At 35.8% G+C, this 17,606-nt stretch overlaps 1 protein-coding gene across 1 annotated transcript in view; it reads right to left on the reverse strand.

Annotated features, from left to right (window-relative positions):
• Positions 1–17,606, reverse strand: part of LOC137018284 (MAM domain-containing glycosylphosphatidylinositol anchor protein 2-like) — a 176,168-nt gene that overhangs the window by 1,592 nt on the left and 156,970 nt on the right. Inside the window, exons 16-20 of the mRNA XM_067382890.1 lie at positions 12,131–12,151; positions 9,132–9,287; positions 6,181–6,342; positions 1,587–1,720; positions 1,286–1,385 (exon numbers count right to left, since the gene is read on the reverse strand). Coding sequence (XP_067238991.1) covers positions 1,286–1,385; positions 1,587–1,720; positions 6,181–6,342; positions 9,132–9,287; positions 12,131–12,151 — 573 coding nt within the window. The remainder of the gene's footprint in view (positions 1–1,285; positions 1,386–1,586; positions 1,721–6,180; positions 6,343–9,131; positions 9,288–12,130; positions 12,152–17,606) is intronic.

Here is a 17,606-nt window from a genome sequence, read left to right on the forward strand (position 1 = left end):
TTTCAATCCAATTTGGGTTAGTCTGTTTTTAAATTAAATAAATGAGCAAAAGCACAAATCAACAGGCTTACAACTGAACAAAGTTCAGGTACAGAAATTGAAATAAAATGTAATCAAATTTTTACTTTTTATTTTATTCACTTTTTATTAATGAAACAGATTAATCCCTATTAAAGTTACAAAAGTTATTCAGTCAAGATCAATGAGTGATTTTATTTTTCTTTTGATCTTTGATTAACGTTAATAACAGGCTTCAGCGGTTTTATGAGGCTGCTGTCACTTTAAGTCTGAATGCACAGATCCAATACACTGATACACATGTGTCCATTCAAGCATTAGAACATGCAAAAGACAACTCAGTTAAGTATTCACGCACTACATGAGAGGACGCTTTAGATATGTGCGCAGCACTGAAAACAGCGCTCTAGTGCCGAAATGGATTCTCTTTCACATCTTCTTTCGCTTGAATGGTTAAAATCACATTGAAATGGGAACGCAGGAATTTGTTAAATGGAATCGAAATGCACATGTGCCCGGTTCTTGGAAATTTGGAACAAGTTTTTAAAAAGAAATGATTTTCGATACTCAATCCTACTCGCTATAGCGTATAGTTTGCTAAGGTATTCTGCATGTTGCTATAGGGTGTTCAAATATGGCCCTAAAGACACTGACATGAACATGTTTTGTGATTACTTGACTACACTAAGAGTCAGGTGTGCTAAAGACTGAAATCACTGATGATCACTGAAAACACTGAGAATCATTCATGTCTGGAGCGCAAGCGAGTTAACAGCATTAAAACCCGCCTCGTTTTTAACACTTACAGCTGGTCATAAATGTCTGAACTGTATTTCTGTGATTCACAAGCATCCTCCAGCGCATATGACTATTCTCTAGATATCCACGAAGCTTGTATTTACGACACAAACACACCTCATGGAGAGATCGATATATGAAACTCTTTTAATAATAATGGAAAACCTGATGCGCTGTTATATTCCAGACTAATAATAATGATTAACACATAACTTCACTCGATGATTACAGCCCTAGTTTGGCTCCAGAAGGAAGGCTTTCAATTTGCTCACGTATTTTCAGCAGAAGTGGAGCCACGTCTCGCTCTCACCATCAGTCTTGTCAATTCCAGCCCATTACCTGCACTCATTTCAGTTTTTCTCGCTGTTTGTTCTAGTGTAATTACTGAGCTCTCTTGGACAACAACGTGCTTGCTGCAGCGCACGCAATTATGGCCTGGTTACCATGGAGATGCATGCTCGATACATACGATTGGACGGAGGGTCAGGACACTCCCCCTCCTCCAGTGTGACATCATCAATGGCAATGTCCCCCTCGATCCCTGGACCGCGGATGCCCTCAAATATCACCTGCGTGATGGAAATAGAGCACAAAATCAAATGCTCATCACAAGAGCCTCTTCTGCAGTCGACAGCATCTTTGAGAGGTTGTGCACAATCCCATATTGCATTCCGATGAGTGCAGTGAAAAATCAAACATGGTATATATAGACTAAACAGTTATAAATGTATATAAATACTGAATAAATGTCCGCTGTACATTTCACTCACCTGGAAGGAGGAAATAGGATGGATACTAATTTTGGCTTGTCTCCATCGGTCCCCTTGGTTCCCGCTGAGGGACCACACTGGACCTGCGTCTGAAGTCGACTGACCTTTCTGCTTCACAAACGCATTCAGAGTGCCTGTGGGAAAAACGCAATCAATTAATTTAACAACTGACCTCCTCAGTGCGGCCCAACAGAACAACTCATGACTGTAAGAGTATCTGAAGCTGCTGGAGAATCAATCAATCAATCCAGTTATAAACAGAGTGGAAGTGCATTGTACACACTTCGACCTTAGTTAGCAAACATGTCTGCTTTAATGGGCAGAAGGTATGTTAAAACATTAAGGCAAGACATTGCAGGCAAAAACATATATTTTTTAATAGTTTTGAGGTCTATTTTTGCTTCCATAACATCAGACTAGTGGAAAGTAAACATCCAAAATACACTTATTTTATTGCACTTTATCTATTTGGCTGTAAATTTCAATCACAATCCATCTCTTTAACGACACTGAGTTTGAGTCAGAAATCTCCACTTCAGCGGCTTTACATACAGCAAACTTTACAGTTTTATTCATTTATATTCTGAAGGGTTGATTTGCTTGATTTATATACAAACAAATTATATCGTGTTCACGGTATAGTAAAACGAGTGAGCAAATTATTATATCGTGTTCACAATTTAGTAAAATTAGCGAATTATTATATCATGCACTCACGATTTAGTAAAACGAGCAAACAAATTATTATATCATGCGCTCACGATTTAGTAAAACAAGCAAACGAACTATTATATCATGCGCTCACGTTTTATTAAAAAGAGTAAAGGAATTATTATATCATGCTCACGATTTAGTAATACAAGCAAACAAATTATTATATCATGCACTCATGATTTAGTAAAACGAGCGAACAAATTATTATATCATGCGCTCATGATTTTGTAAAACGAGCGAACAAATTATTAAATCGTGTTCACAATTTAGTAAAATGAGCAAACAAATTATTAAATCGTGTTCACAATTTAGTAAAATGAGCAAACTAATTATTATATCATGCGCTCACGATTTAGTAAAACAAGCGAACAAATTATTATATCATGCGCTCATGATTTAGTAAAACAAGCGAACAAATTATTATATCATGCGCTCATGATTTTGTAAAACGAGCGAACAAATTATTAAATCGTGTTCACAATTTAGTAAAATGAGCAAACAAATTATTAAATCGTGTTCACAATTTAGTAAAATGAGCAAACTAATTATTATATCATGCGCTCACGATTTAGTAAAACGAGCGAATGAATTATTATATTGTGCTCACGATTTGGTGAAACGAGCCAAAAAATTATTATATCATGCGCTCACGATTTAGTAAAATGAGCAAACAAATTATTATATCATGCTCACGATTTAGTAAAACGAGCGAACAAATTATTATATCATGCGCTCATGATTTAGTAAAATGAGCAAACAAATTATTATATCATGCTCACGATTTAGTAAAACGAGCGAACAAATTATTATATCATGCGCTCACGATTTAGTAAAACGAGCGAACAAATTATTATATCATGCGCTCATGATTTAGTAAAACAAGCGAACAAATTATTATATCATGCGCTCATGATTTTGTAAAACGAGCGAACAAATTATTAAATCGTGTTCACAATTTAGTAAAATGAGCAAACAAATTATTAAATCGTGTTCACAATTTAGTAAAATGAGCAAACTAATTATTATATCATGCGCTCACGATTTAGTAAAACGAGCGAATGAATTATTATATTGTGCTCACGATTTGGTGAAACGAGCCAAAAAATTATTATATTATGCGCTCACGATTTAGTAAAACGAGCGAATGACTTATTATATTGTGCTCACAATTTAGTAAAATGAGCAAACAAATTATTATATCATGCTCACGATTTAGTAAAACGAGCGAACAAATTATTATATCATGCGCTCACGATTTAGTAAAACGAGCGAACAAATTATTTTATCATGCGCTCACGATTTAGTAAAACGAGCGAACAAATTATTTTATCATGCGCTCACGATTTAGTAAAACGAGCGAACAAATTATTTTATCATGCGCTTATGATTTAGTAAAACGAGCGAACAAATTATTTTATCATACGCTCACGATTTAATAAAACGAGCGAACAAATTATTATATCATGCGCTCATGATTTAGTAAAAAAAGCGAACAAATTATTATATCATGCGCTCATGATTTAGTAAAACGAGCGAACAAATTATTTTATCATGCGCTCACGATTTGGTAAAACGAGCGAACAAATTATTTTATCATGCGCTCACGATTTAGTAAAACGAGCAAACAAATTATTATATCTTGTTCACAATTTATACAAATTATCATGCTCACGATTTAGTAAAACGAGCAAACGAATTATTATATCATGTGCTCATGATTTAGTAAAACGAGCAAACGAATTATTATATCATGTGCTCATGATTTAGTAAAACGGGCGAACAAATTATTATATCATGTGCTCATGATTTAGTAAAACGAGCGAACAAATTATTATATCATGCGCTCACGATTTAGTAAAACGAGCAAACAAATTATTATATCTTGTTCACAATTTATACAAATTATCATGCTCACGATTTAGTAAAACGAGCAAACGAATTATTATATCATGTGCTCATGATTTAGTAAAACGAGCAAACGAATTATTATATCATGTGCTCATGATTTAGTAAAACGAGCAAACGAATTATTATATCATGTGCTCATGATTTAGTAAAACGGGCGAACAAATTATTATATCATGCGCTCACGATTTAGTAAAACTAGCGAACAAATTGTTATATCTTGTTCACAATTTATACAAATTATCATGCTCACGATTTAGTAAAACGAGCAAACGAATTATCATATCATGTGTCATGATTTAGTAAAACGAGCGAACAAATTATTATATCATGTGCTCATGATTTAGTAAAACTAGCAAATTAATTATATTGTGCTCACAATTTAATAAATCAATGGAACGAATCATATTATGTGCACGATTTACATAAAATGAGGAGACAAATTAGTAAAACGTGCTGACGTATTAGTAAATAGTGGGAATGTCATGTGCAGGCCTCATGTCATGTTTTCCCTCTGTTGACAGTATTTTCTGATTTATGATAAAAAGAGAAATGCAAAATCTATCAAGAATCAAGAACCTGGGTTCATCCATTGTTCAGATTTCTGTTCTGGAAAGGTATGCAAAAGCGTGCATATTTAATTAGAAAATGGCTAATTTGCATATTTAAACATAACATTTCAGAAAACCTGTAATGCGAAACATTTATACTGTAATTAATCAACTTGGGGAAGTATGGTGATACATATTAATTAACATTTTTACCCTCTCTAAGGGTCCCGTTTGCCTTAAACAAGACATTGCTGTCAGGTTAAGATCATCAGTTTACAGAGATAAACACTTCGAAACAGAAATGAAAGCATGTTAATGTGAGCGATATCTTCTTATTAAATCGCCTCCCCTTTCATTAAATTCCATCCGCTTCACAGGGATCAACAGTGTCATTTAGAGATGAATAAGGTGTTGAGGTGATCTGAATGTGATCTGCTGTGCTGCCGGAGGTCTGTGGTGTGTGGAGCAGCACTAATGGAAGCGCAGCGATCGCTGGAGACGGACAGTGTTTGCTTTGAGCTCTGGGATTTAATCCAGCAAACAAACGAAAGAGAAGAACTCAGAGGCAAACTCTGAAGTGAGTCTCATTAATCAGCTGTGACCTCTGAGCAGGTACTGCGGCTTCTGTGTGTGTGTGTGTGTGTGTGTGTGTGTGTGTGTGTGTGTGTGTGTGTGTGTGTGTGTGTGTGTGTGTGTGTGTGTGTGTGTGTGTGTGTGTGTGTGTGTGTGTGTGTGTGTGTGTGTGTGTGTGCGAGTGTGTATGAGGGTGTGCGTGTGTGTGATTGGAAACTGAAATAAAGTAAGTTACAGTTAAGCTGACTAAATTACTAAAATTGAAATAAAAATAAATTAAAGCTAAATAGAATTTTTTTTATAATTTTTATTAATTTTGATGTCAGTTTTAAGTTGTTTCAATACATCAAGTTAAACTAAATGAAAATGATCTTACCTAGGCAACTAGCTGAAATAAAATATATATTTTATTTTACTTCTGTTAATATTTATTTAATTTCAAGCAACAAAAAATATTTTTTATGGTTTTAGTTTTAATAACCCTGCAACCATTTAGTTATAATGAAGGTGGATTTGAACAAGTGTGACAACATGCCCCGATATAGAGGTCAAAGTGTGTAATTTGATGGTCAACAACCGATTTATGAAGTTGAGAGTTTGAGGTTTGAGCGTATGATAAAATCCTCACGAGTGTCATCACACGCCACAGTAATGGAGCGCTGGAGTCTGCGGGTTTGACGTGACCTGCTAACATCTCAACCGTCATGCTAATGCAGGAACCTGTCAGCAGCTGTAGATCCTCGTCAGTTAAAGTGATAAAGCGAGAGAGTTTCACTGACATCACTTCACTACTTTACTTTCCCATGTTTTTAGCACATCTGCTGCATGAGTGCACGTGGACGTCATCTTACCGATGTGTTTGCCGTACATGTGATAGTAGAAGGTGAAGCAGTACGCCGGAGGGCTGGTGATGCTGTAGGGATTCTTGGGGGCGACGTTAAACGTGGGGCTCAACAGACGAGCCGTGTCGCCCTCTTTACGAGGTCTGGAGGTCTCAATGTACATGTAGAAACCTGGAAATAACACGGACACAAGGATGTGATGAGCACTAATATTTGACCAAAATCTCATGTTATTAAAGATGAAGGGTATTTTAAGAGTATTGGCTCGATGACAAATGCTTCTCCGATCCCCAAATACATAAAACATCAGCTTTTATATATTTAGTGTTTCTTGAGTAAAAAAACGCTGTACATATTCATCATTGCATTGCAAACAAGCAGAGACGTTCTAAACTGTGTGCAGCAGTTCATTCACAACAGAGGTTATGAGGTTTGACTGACAGTTTGAGGAGCCAATGGAGTTATTAGTTTTAGTCACAAACTCTTTTTAATACTTTCATTATTAGCAAAATCCACAGACAGATGTAAAGGGTGACTGACATTAATGATTTTTTGACAAAAAATAGAAATATGGAAATATAAGGTTTCTTCCCCAACAGCGACGATATGTAAATAAATAATATAATAAATAAATAAGCATATAAAAATAAAATACTAATATAGCTGCAAGCAGCAATTATGGGGCCAAGCACAAAAACGGCACAAGAAGCCAGCCAACATGGCTGTGAGCATCAGACCAACTACAACAGTGAGCAATTAAAGACCTATTAAGATCATTCTAGGCAAACGAGCTGAAAAATGATCAAAAATGAGGATTTACTGATTCATCGCTCTTGACCAATAGGTGGCGCTGGGTCCAAATTGTTGTGGTATGGTCAGAGTGAGGTGACAATGACACTTGCAAAGTTTGGTGTCAATATGCCAAAGCATTGCAGAGATACAGCTTCAAGAGTGAGTTTTGCATCATGCCTCAAAATCGTTGCTCCAGTATATGAAACGGTTTCATATATCAACTTGAAATCCATAACTTTTGGTCGGCATGGTCTGAAGATGATACAGTTCGATTTTGGTGAAAATCGGACCAACGGTCTAGGAGGAGTTAGAAAAAGTAGGTTTTTAAAGAAAAACAATATGGCGGACAGGAATTTCAGCTGACTATGTCAACTTTGATATCTATGTTCTCAGCATGACCCAAGGAATCAACTGAGACCAGTTTCATTACAATGGACTAATATAGTCAAAAGTTATTAGCATTTTTGTAAATTTTGTTATAACATTTTGACCATAAGGTGGCGCTGCACCAAAACTTTTTGAGTATTGTAAGGACATGGGGCCAAAGACGCATGCCGAGTTTCGTAACGATACGCTAATGCGTTCGTAAATTACAGCATTTTAGCACAAAATTCAAAATGGCCGATGGCCAAAATGGCTGATATGTAAAAAATATATAATATATATATAAATTATATATAATTTATATATAAAATATATAATTAAATATAAATATAATTTTGATAGAATTGATTGATAGAATCAACTTGAATTCCATAACTTTTTGTCGCCATGGTCTGAAGATGATCTGGTTCAATTTTCATGAAAATCAGAGTAACGGCCTAGGAGGAGTTCGAAAAAGTACGTTTTTCAGAAAATTCAAAATGGCGGAAAAATTGTCATGACCGAAAATTACGTCATAGGGTGCATTCGGTGCTTGGCCCCTAATAATTAAATACTACATATAAAGAAAATAGTAATATTATACTAAATAGTAATAGCTTTTATAGTGCTGTACTTATTGAAACAAACAGTTCTTTATTTATCATTGAATTGCAAACAAGCAGAGACGTTTGTGTGCGGCACTTCATTCACAATAACGGTGGGCAGAGTTATGAGGTTTGACTGACAGTTTGAGGAGCCAATTAAGTTTTGAGCTTTAGTCACAAGCTCTTTTTAATACTTTTCAATGGTTAAATATTTGCAAAACCCACATAAAGATGTAAAAGGTGACCGATAGTAATGATTTTTTTGACAAAAAAAACAAAATATAAAAATAAAATAAACTATATTTATATACTAGTAATAATAATTATTTAAATGCATTGTATATATATATATATATATATACACAATAAAAATCAAAATAGCTTTACTGGCTGTGAATAAAGAATATATATTAATGATATTTAGAAAAACAAAAAAAAATTTGGTTGGTTATCTCGTTTTTGCATGTGTTCATAATTTCTTTGTATGGCAGTCTGGCCAAAAATTATGTCGGCACAATTTGTCATGATTCATTGCGTTATTGTCACAAATAAAACAATCTACTCCAAGCACAACTATGCAATATGATTACAAATTTACAAACACATTTACAAATAATATATGAATCATTATATATATCTATATATATACTGTACGTATATTGCAATGTGGGACACGTTCACCACGCATTGTTCTTCAGAGCGTTAAAAACCCTCCAGCCAAAATCAAACAGAATCTCCTCTCTTGAATTTGATGAGTGATAATTAAAGTCTCTGTAGGACTCTTGACGGTAATGAAACGCCGGACAGTTCGGAAGCATCAGGATGATTAAAGCAAATGTATTATTTACACGAGCAGCTCCAGCGTCCCTGTAGAGGACGCGTTAACCGGCGCTCGGCCCCTCCGGAGCGTCCCGGCATCAAACGCCTCTTTGTGTGCGTGTCAATAAAAAGGAGCTCATCCCGCTTCATTCACATCCGGCACTGCCTGCATTGTCTCAGTTTGGGAATAGACAACCTCATTTGAAGAGCCGAATTTCATCTGAATGAAATCACCATGAGTGGTAATTGGAACTCGGGCGGATTTGAATGCAATTCAAGATAACTTCAGAAATCAACATGAGGATTTAGGCAAGAGTTGCTCGGGTGGGAAATTTCAGAAGTTTTCCTTCCGGAGAGACACTGTGAAGATAAGTTTCCTACCCTGCTTTGAGCCGGCCCGATCCGCGCTGGGACCCGTGTTCGGGGTGTATTTAGTGTCGCGGGTGGCAGCGCTGTGTCTCGTCCAGTCAAAGTCGTCGTTCTTGTCCTGAGTGAACATGCAAACCGGCTCCTCTTCAAAGCTGCAGTGAAACTCTCCTGGAGAAGAAAGAAGTTCATGCAAATGTGAAATCCTGTCATCATTTACCCAAACCCGTAAGACTTTATTCTGAATCTTTGAACTGCTCTTTTCACATAATGAAAGTAACAAGGCTGCAGCGAATGATTATCAGTAAAAAGACTTACATTTAGGTCATCATATGACTTCAGAAGGCTTGGAAAATACTGCGCAAGATTGTTACGAAGCCTTTTTGGCCTCATAGTGTCCGTGTGTGTTTGGAAAAGAGCATCTCAGAGATTCTTCAACAGCATGTGGGCGAGTAAATGACGACAGGACTGTCACTAACACACACAGAGTGCAGGGACATTTACTGTGACAGCAACAAACTCGTGATTTACTAAACACACTGGAAGCGCTTCATGTCTCACACTCATCTGGAGGAACTAGTGGGAAGTCATTGGCATTCAGCAGGTGTTGTTTGTTGATAAATATTCATTGATTTTATTAAAATCTTGCAGGAGTGGAGCGCCGTGACCTTCGGATGGGGAGAATCTAAAGTGTTTTTGAGTAAGTGGGCTTACGGTCCCTCGCCGAAGACCAGCGCCTCTCGACTCCTACGCTCGCTTCACAACGGGGGATTTAAATGGAGGTTTTACCCCTGATGACCGAACTAATGCAGGAGATCAGCAGGACTGAACCAGAGGAAGAGAGGAGAGAAAAGACCCGGCGGAGGAAGAATGAAAATATTTCATCTGGGATTCTATCTGCTCTAGAAGTCATGAAAACAACTAGAGAACAGGTGACAGAAAGAAAGAAAGAAAGAAAGAAAGAAAGAAAGAAAGAAAGAAAGAAAGAAAGAAAGAAAGAAAGAAAGAAAGAAAGAAAGAAAGAAAGAAAGAAGGATAGATGGATGGATGGATGGATGAGAGATGGATGGATGGATGGATGGATGGATGGATGATAGATGGATGATAGATGGATGGATGGATGATGGATGGATGGATGATAGATGGATGGATAGATGATAGATGGATGGATAGATGGATGTATGGATGATAGATGGATGATAGATGGATAGATGGATGGATGATAGGTGGATGGATAGATGGATGATAGATGGATGATAGATGGATAGATGGATAGATGATAGGTGGATGGATAGATGGATAGATGAATGGATGATAGGTGGATGGATAGATGGATGGATGATAGATGGATGATAGATGGATAGATGATAGGTGGATGGATAGATGGATGATAGATGGATGGATGGATGATAGATGGATGGATAGATGGATGGATGATAGATGGATGGATGATAGATGGATGATAGATGGATGATAGATGGATAGATGATAGGTGGATGGATAGATGGATGATAGATGGATGGATGGATGATAGATGGATGGATAGATGGATGATAGATGGATGGATGATAGGTGGATGGATAGATGGATGGATGGACAGATGGATGGATGATAGATGGATGGATAGATGGATGATAGATGGATGATAGATGGATGATAGATGGATGATAGATGGATAGATGATAGGTGGATGGATAGATGGATGGATGGACAGATGGATGGATGATAGATGGATGGATAGATGGATGATAGATGGATGATAGATGGATGATAGATGGATAGATGATAGGTGGATGGATAGATGGATGGATGGATGGATGGATGGATGATAGATGGATGATAGATGGATGATAGATGGATGGATGGATGGATGGATAGATGGATGGATAGATGGATGATAGATGGATGGATGGATGGATGATAGATGGATAGATGGATGGATGGATGGATGGATGATAGATGGATGATAGATGGATAGATGGATGATAGATGGATGGATGGATGGATGGATAGATGGATGATAGATGGATGATAGATGGATAGATGGATGATAGATGGATGGATGGATGGATGGATGGATAGATGGATGATAGATGGATGGATGGATGGATGGATAGATGGATGATAGATGGATGGATAGATGGATGATAGATGGATGGATGGATGGATGGATGGATGGATGGATGGATGGATGGATGGATGGATGATAGATGGATGGATAGATGGATGATAGATGGATGGATGGATGGATGGATAGATGGATGATAGATGGATGGATAGATGGATGATAGATGGATGGATGGATGGATGGATGATAGATGGATGGATGGATGGATGGATGGATGGATGATAGATGGATGATAGATGGATGATAGATGGATGGATAGATGGATGATAGATGGATGGATGGATGGATGGATGGATGGATGGATGATAGATGGATGGATAGATGGATGATAGATGGATGGATGATAGATGGATGGATGGATGGATGATAGATGGATGGATAGATGGATGATAGATGGATGGATGGATGGATGGATGGATGGATGATAGATGGATGGATAGATGGATGATAGATGGATGGATGATAGATGGATGGATGGATGGATGATAGATGGATGGATGGATGGATGATAGATGGATGGATGGATGGATGGATGGATGGATAGATGGATGATAGATGGATGGATGATAGATGGATGGATAAATGGATGATAGATGGATGGATAGATGGATGATAGATGGATGGATGGATGGATGGATGGATGATAGATGGATGGATAGATGGATGATAGATGGATGGATGATAGATGGATGGATGGATGGATGATAGATGGATGGATGGATGGATGATAGATGGATGGATGGATGGATGGATGGATGGATAGATAGATAGATAGATAGATAGATAGATAGATAGATAGATAGATAGATAGATAGATAGATAGATAGATAGATAGATAGATAGATAGATAGATAGATAGATAGATAGAGAAAGAAGTGATACTCACTCAGATGAGGATTGACTGGAGCTGTGAAGAGAAGAAAATGAAACATTGATCAGATCAGCAGCAGAATCAGTAGAAACACATTGTGCTTAAATTAATAAAAATATTCATTATTATGAACAACTTTATATATTCCAAACTGACCCTAACTTGATTCAGTTTAATTGCAAAAATCACGAAAAACTAAACCAAAACCTTTAATATTCACACTTCTCACACATTATGAAAAATAAACACAAGAACATGATATTTAGGGAACACTTTACAACAAGCACCCATTAGTTCACTTTAGTAAATGCATTAACATAAATATTTTAAATATAAACAATATAGTAACTGTTTTAATTTTTTTCAAACAGAAGTGTGTAAAAACAGTGCATCATTAATATGAGCAGGTTCAGCGGCTCTGATCATGTGATCATGTGAAACTACAGCAGACACGTGATCAAAAACACTTTCACCGGCACGATTCGAACGCCCTCCAGCTCAAATCACCCGCTGCGATTGTTTTCTGCTAATAACTGACCGCCGATCTCCAGAGAAACATGAATTAATCATTGTCAACATGAGGATGTGATGTAACGTCATGAAACGCTTCTGCATTAATGATTCTCACAGACTGATGAAATGAGCTGCTGACGGTAAACGAAAGCAAAGAGAGACGAGACCAAAAACAACATCTGAAGATCTGTCATGTGACATCATCACAAACTCTTCATAAACCTGCTTTGTGAACGTGGATCAGCAAATCAATATACCAATTACCAAGAACATGTTTCGAAAATACAATTTATATTTCAGTTTAATATAGTAATTTAATTTAGTTTAATTTAATCAATATATATATATATATATATAAACCAATACAAGTCTAAATAATTTAATTCATATGTTCCTAAAAAGCCTTTTTTTCTGTATATATATATATGTAAAACACATTTAAACCAGTCTTTAAATATAAATCAAAATAATTATATATATATATATATATATATATATATATATATATATATATATATATATATATATATATATATATATATATATATATATATATAATAAAATATATACAATATAATAAAAATATATATAATAAAATAAATATTTAAATATAAATGTAAGTGGTTATTATGATCTAAATATTTTATTTCGTTTAATTTAAATCTAAATACAATAAATACATATTCATAAAAAGCCATTTATTCAGGATTTATTGTTAAATTTAAATTACTTTTTAAATATAAATGTTTATTACAAATCTATATGTAAATACAAAAAATATATAAAATGTAAATCTTCAGCTAATACATGGAATGCTCAACTTCTGCCAACAGAATCTTACTGATCAAGTCAGTTAAACTTAGTTTAAAAAGTGAATAATGAATTAAAAAGTGATAAATGTGAGTGTAATAAAGTTTGACCTGCATGACTCAACCACAATCAAATATGCATGTGAAGGATTCGTGGCACTGAAATACATAAATGCATTAACGCTCACAGACCACTCATGTTTTATTGTCTCACTCAGAGCTTCACAAACATGCAACTTTCATGATCAAGAAATCACTTACAATCTCACATTTAATATTGGTGCAAGTAAACGGAATGAACGCAGTAATGGAAAGTTCAATAAATAATTCACATTATAAAAGTGGGAAAGAGCCGTTCGAGCTGCCGAACCTGTACTTGCTCAAGCAGCCAAACAGCCATAGTAAAGCAGGTAAAGGTCAAAGGTGACTAACAGCTCTTGTTTCAATAAGTCTTTTTGCCAGTAAACACAATCTAGACTGTCATGAAGACACACGAGCGGCTCGCTGATCGATTTCTGTCACGCTGAATAGATGCGGCGCATCAGCTTCACCTCAAAACTTTGTTAACGCCGAGTGATTCATGGAATGTTTTTGCCTACTGAAAGAATTGATTTTAGTGCACTCGATTAAACGCGCTAATCACAAATCATCTCAAAGCAAAGTGTCACAGAAGAATATTGGCCACGAAATGCTATTTGAGAGAGTTTATTGGAAAAAACGACACAAACAAAACGTCTCCTTCAGAAACCCGTCAACACAATTAAACCAGACAATATGCTTTATGTAAACGTGGAAATCATGTGTCCATCGCCACAGCATAAATGAATGCCCTGCCGAACGATATTCAATAAGGAAAACCATCAAACGCTTCCAGCCGCAGCATCCACACACTCAACACTCAAACTTCATGTTCTTCCTCAGTATTTCTGTCTTGTTTTCCAGTACAAATATCTAATCATTCTTAAATACACACATATAAAAAAACATCTGTTGCATGCTTTAAATAAACACAGAAACCGATTTCAACAAACAAACCGACACGGCTTTACAAATGAGAATTATTCACAGAAGTACTGAGATAAAATTTTATCGTTTGGATATAAACACTGATGTCTACGGTAGAGATCAAAATAGAGTAAATCACCTTCTGAAAGAAACTTAACACTTCAAATAAAGATTGTATCAATTGCATAATTATGCCAGTAGGTGACTGTTAAAAAATGAGTCATTAAATCATTCACATTCACTCACTTCGGAGCGTTATGAATCTTTTGTGTCGAATCAGCGGTTCGGAGCGTTCAAAAACACTGACACATCCAGTAATGAAACAAGTGAAGTCTTTATGAGTGAGTCATTGAATCGTTCACTCAAGAGATTCGTTCAAAAACACTGACTCATCCAGTAATGAAACAAGTGAAGTCTTTATGAGTGAGTCATTGAATCGTTCACTCAAGAGATTCGTTCAAAAATACTGATTCATCCAGTAATGAAACAAGTGAAGTCTTTATGAGTGATTCATTGAATCATTCATTCAAGAGATTAGTTCAAAAATACTGATTCATCCAGTAATGAAACAAGTGAAGTCTTTATGAGTGAGTCATTGAATCGTTCACTCAAGAGATTCGTTCAAAAACACTGACTCATCCAGTAATGAAACAAGTGAAGTCTTTATGAGTGAGTCATTGAATCGTTCACTCAAGAGATTCGTTCAAAAACACTGACTCATCCAGTAATGAAACAAGTGAAGTCTTTATGAGTGAGCCATTGAATCGTTCACTCAAGAGATTCGTTCAAAAACACTGACTCATCCAGTAATGAAACAAGTGAAGTCTTTATGAGTGAGCCATTGAATCGTTCACTCAAGAGATTCGTTCAAAAACACTGACTCATCCAGTAATGAAACAAGTGAAGTCTTTATGAGTGAGCCATTGAATCGTTCACTCAAGAGATTCGTTCAAAAACACTGACTCATCCAGTAATGAAACAAGTGAAGTCTTTATGAGTGAGCCATTGAATCATTCATTCAAGAGATTAGTTCAAAAATACTGATTCATCCAGTAATGAAACAAGTCTTTACGAGTGAGTCATTGAATCATTCGCTCAAACGACTTAACAAATATTTATATTTTTTTAAATAGACTGCAGCAATTAGCATTTTGTCAAAACTGCTAATAAATTGCATGTTATTTTGTTTAGTTGTCTGTTCAGAATTGTGAAATCTGTTTTAAACAAAAAATTGTGATTCTCAGTTTATCCTGAATCGTGCAGCTCTGAATGCTTTCTTTCACTTACTTTGGTATTATTTTAGTATCATCTTCATGCTTTAGAAACAATGGGACAGATTATTTTAAACATTTACTCACAGTGCAGCCTGCTAGACATTCATTATAAGAATATTTACAGCATGCGTGTCCAATTGCTTATACATAGAGACTACCTTTGAAAAGAAATAAATTATTGATCAAGGACGCATTCAATTGATAAAAAGTGACAGTAAAGACATTTATAATGTTACAAAAGATTCTATTTCAAATAAATGCTGTTGATAAAAGTATCCTGAAAAATAAAATATTCAGTTTTCAATCATAAATGTTTCTTGAGCATCAAATCATCATATTAGAATGATTTCTGAAGGATCATGTGACACTGAAGACTGGAGTAATGATGCTGAAAATTCAGCTTTGATCACAGGAATAAATTATACTTTACTATATATTCACATAGAAAACAGCTGATTTACATTGGAATAATATTTCACATTTTTTTTTACTGTAGTTTTGATCAAATAAATGCAGCCTTAGAGAGCATGAAGTGACTTTTCAAGAACATTAACATAAAAAAAAAAAAAAAAAAAATATATATATATATATATATATATATATATATATATATATATATATATATATATATATATATATATATATATATATATATATATATATAAAATCACCGTCAAAACAGTTGTCTGTGTTAAATGCTGTACACCATCGATAGATCAAAAAAAACCTGGAATATTAATTTTATAGCTGACGGCTAAAATCCCTTTATTTATTCCCATTACTGTCTGGATAACAGTAAACGCAGCATCACAGTAATGTGACAAAGAGCAGATCACAATCATCACTTTTTATCGACAGATAAAAGCATTAAGATAAAGCATCAAACACAAATGGACATTACAAAGTTGATTTAGCAGACATTCAATAGGCGGGAAACATCCTGGAGGAAGCTTTTCATGAGCTTTTTAGTGTCAGAGTGACAAAAATATGAGCATTAGAGGATTAAAACCCATCAAACAATATTCATCTGAACATTTGTGATCCACACCACAATAATAAACGCCGCCAGTCGGTTCACAGGAAGGATGAATCATTTCTGAGAAATTCCAAATGATGTGTCTACTCTTACGGAGACATTATCATATCATCATTCAGGAATAAAACAGATCTTTCCTGGAGTGGATGGGCTCTTTTGTCTTGAGCTTTTTCAGTGCGAGAGTCAAGAAATCAGAACAAATTGAAATGCCACCTCCTCCTCGTCTGTGCCATTGTGTTTGAGACAGAAAATATGAAAAGAGGTTCATCGTCTCCATTATGAGACGTAGATTTTCAAGGGCTGTTTAGCTGCTGAGAAAACCTACATGTTCCAGATCAGTTTTCTTAAGTGCATCAAGAGCCATATTATGCTCGTTTACAAAGACTTGATATTGTTGTTGTGCTCTACTAGAACAGGTTTTCCTGCTTGAACGTTGATTATTCTCCTCATATTCTCCATTGTTGCAGCTCCTCTCTTCTCAGTCTGTCAGTAACGCTCTGTTTAGTTCCTGTCTCAATGAAGCCCCTCCTTCTGAGAAGCACACTGTGCTCTGATTGGTCAGCTGGAGCAGCAACCACATAGCAACACCCTAACAACCACCCGAGTACCTTAGCAACTGCATAGCAACACCTTAGCAACCACCTTGTCTACCCTATCAACCACATAGCAACATCCTAGCAACCAATCTGAGTAACCTAGCAACCGCATATCAATACCCTAACAACCACTCAGAATACTTTAGCAACCAAATGGCAACACCCTGGCAACCATCCTGAGTACCCTAAAAACCACATAGAAACACCCTAACAACAATCCTAAGTACCATAGCAACTGCATAGCAACACCCTAGCAAC

This window comes from Chanodichthys erythropterus, chromosome 4 (genome assembly GCF_024489055.1).
Source record: "Chanodichthys erythropterus isolate Z2021 chromosome 4, ASM2448905v1, whole genome shotgun sequence".
In the NCBI taxonomy this organism is placed as follows: Eukaryota; Metazoa; Chordata; class Actinopteri; order Cypriniformes; family Xenocyprididae; genus Chanodichthys; species Chanodichthys erythropterus.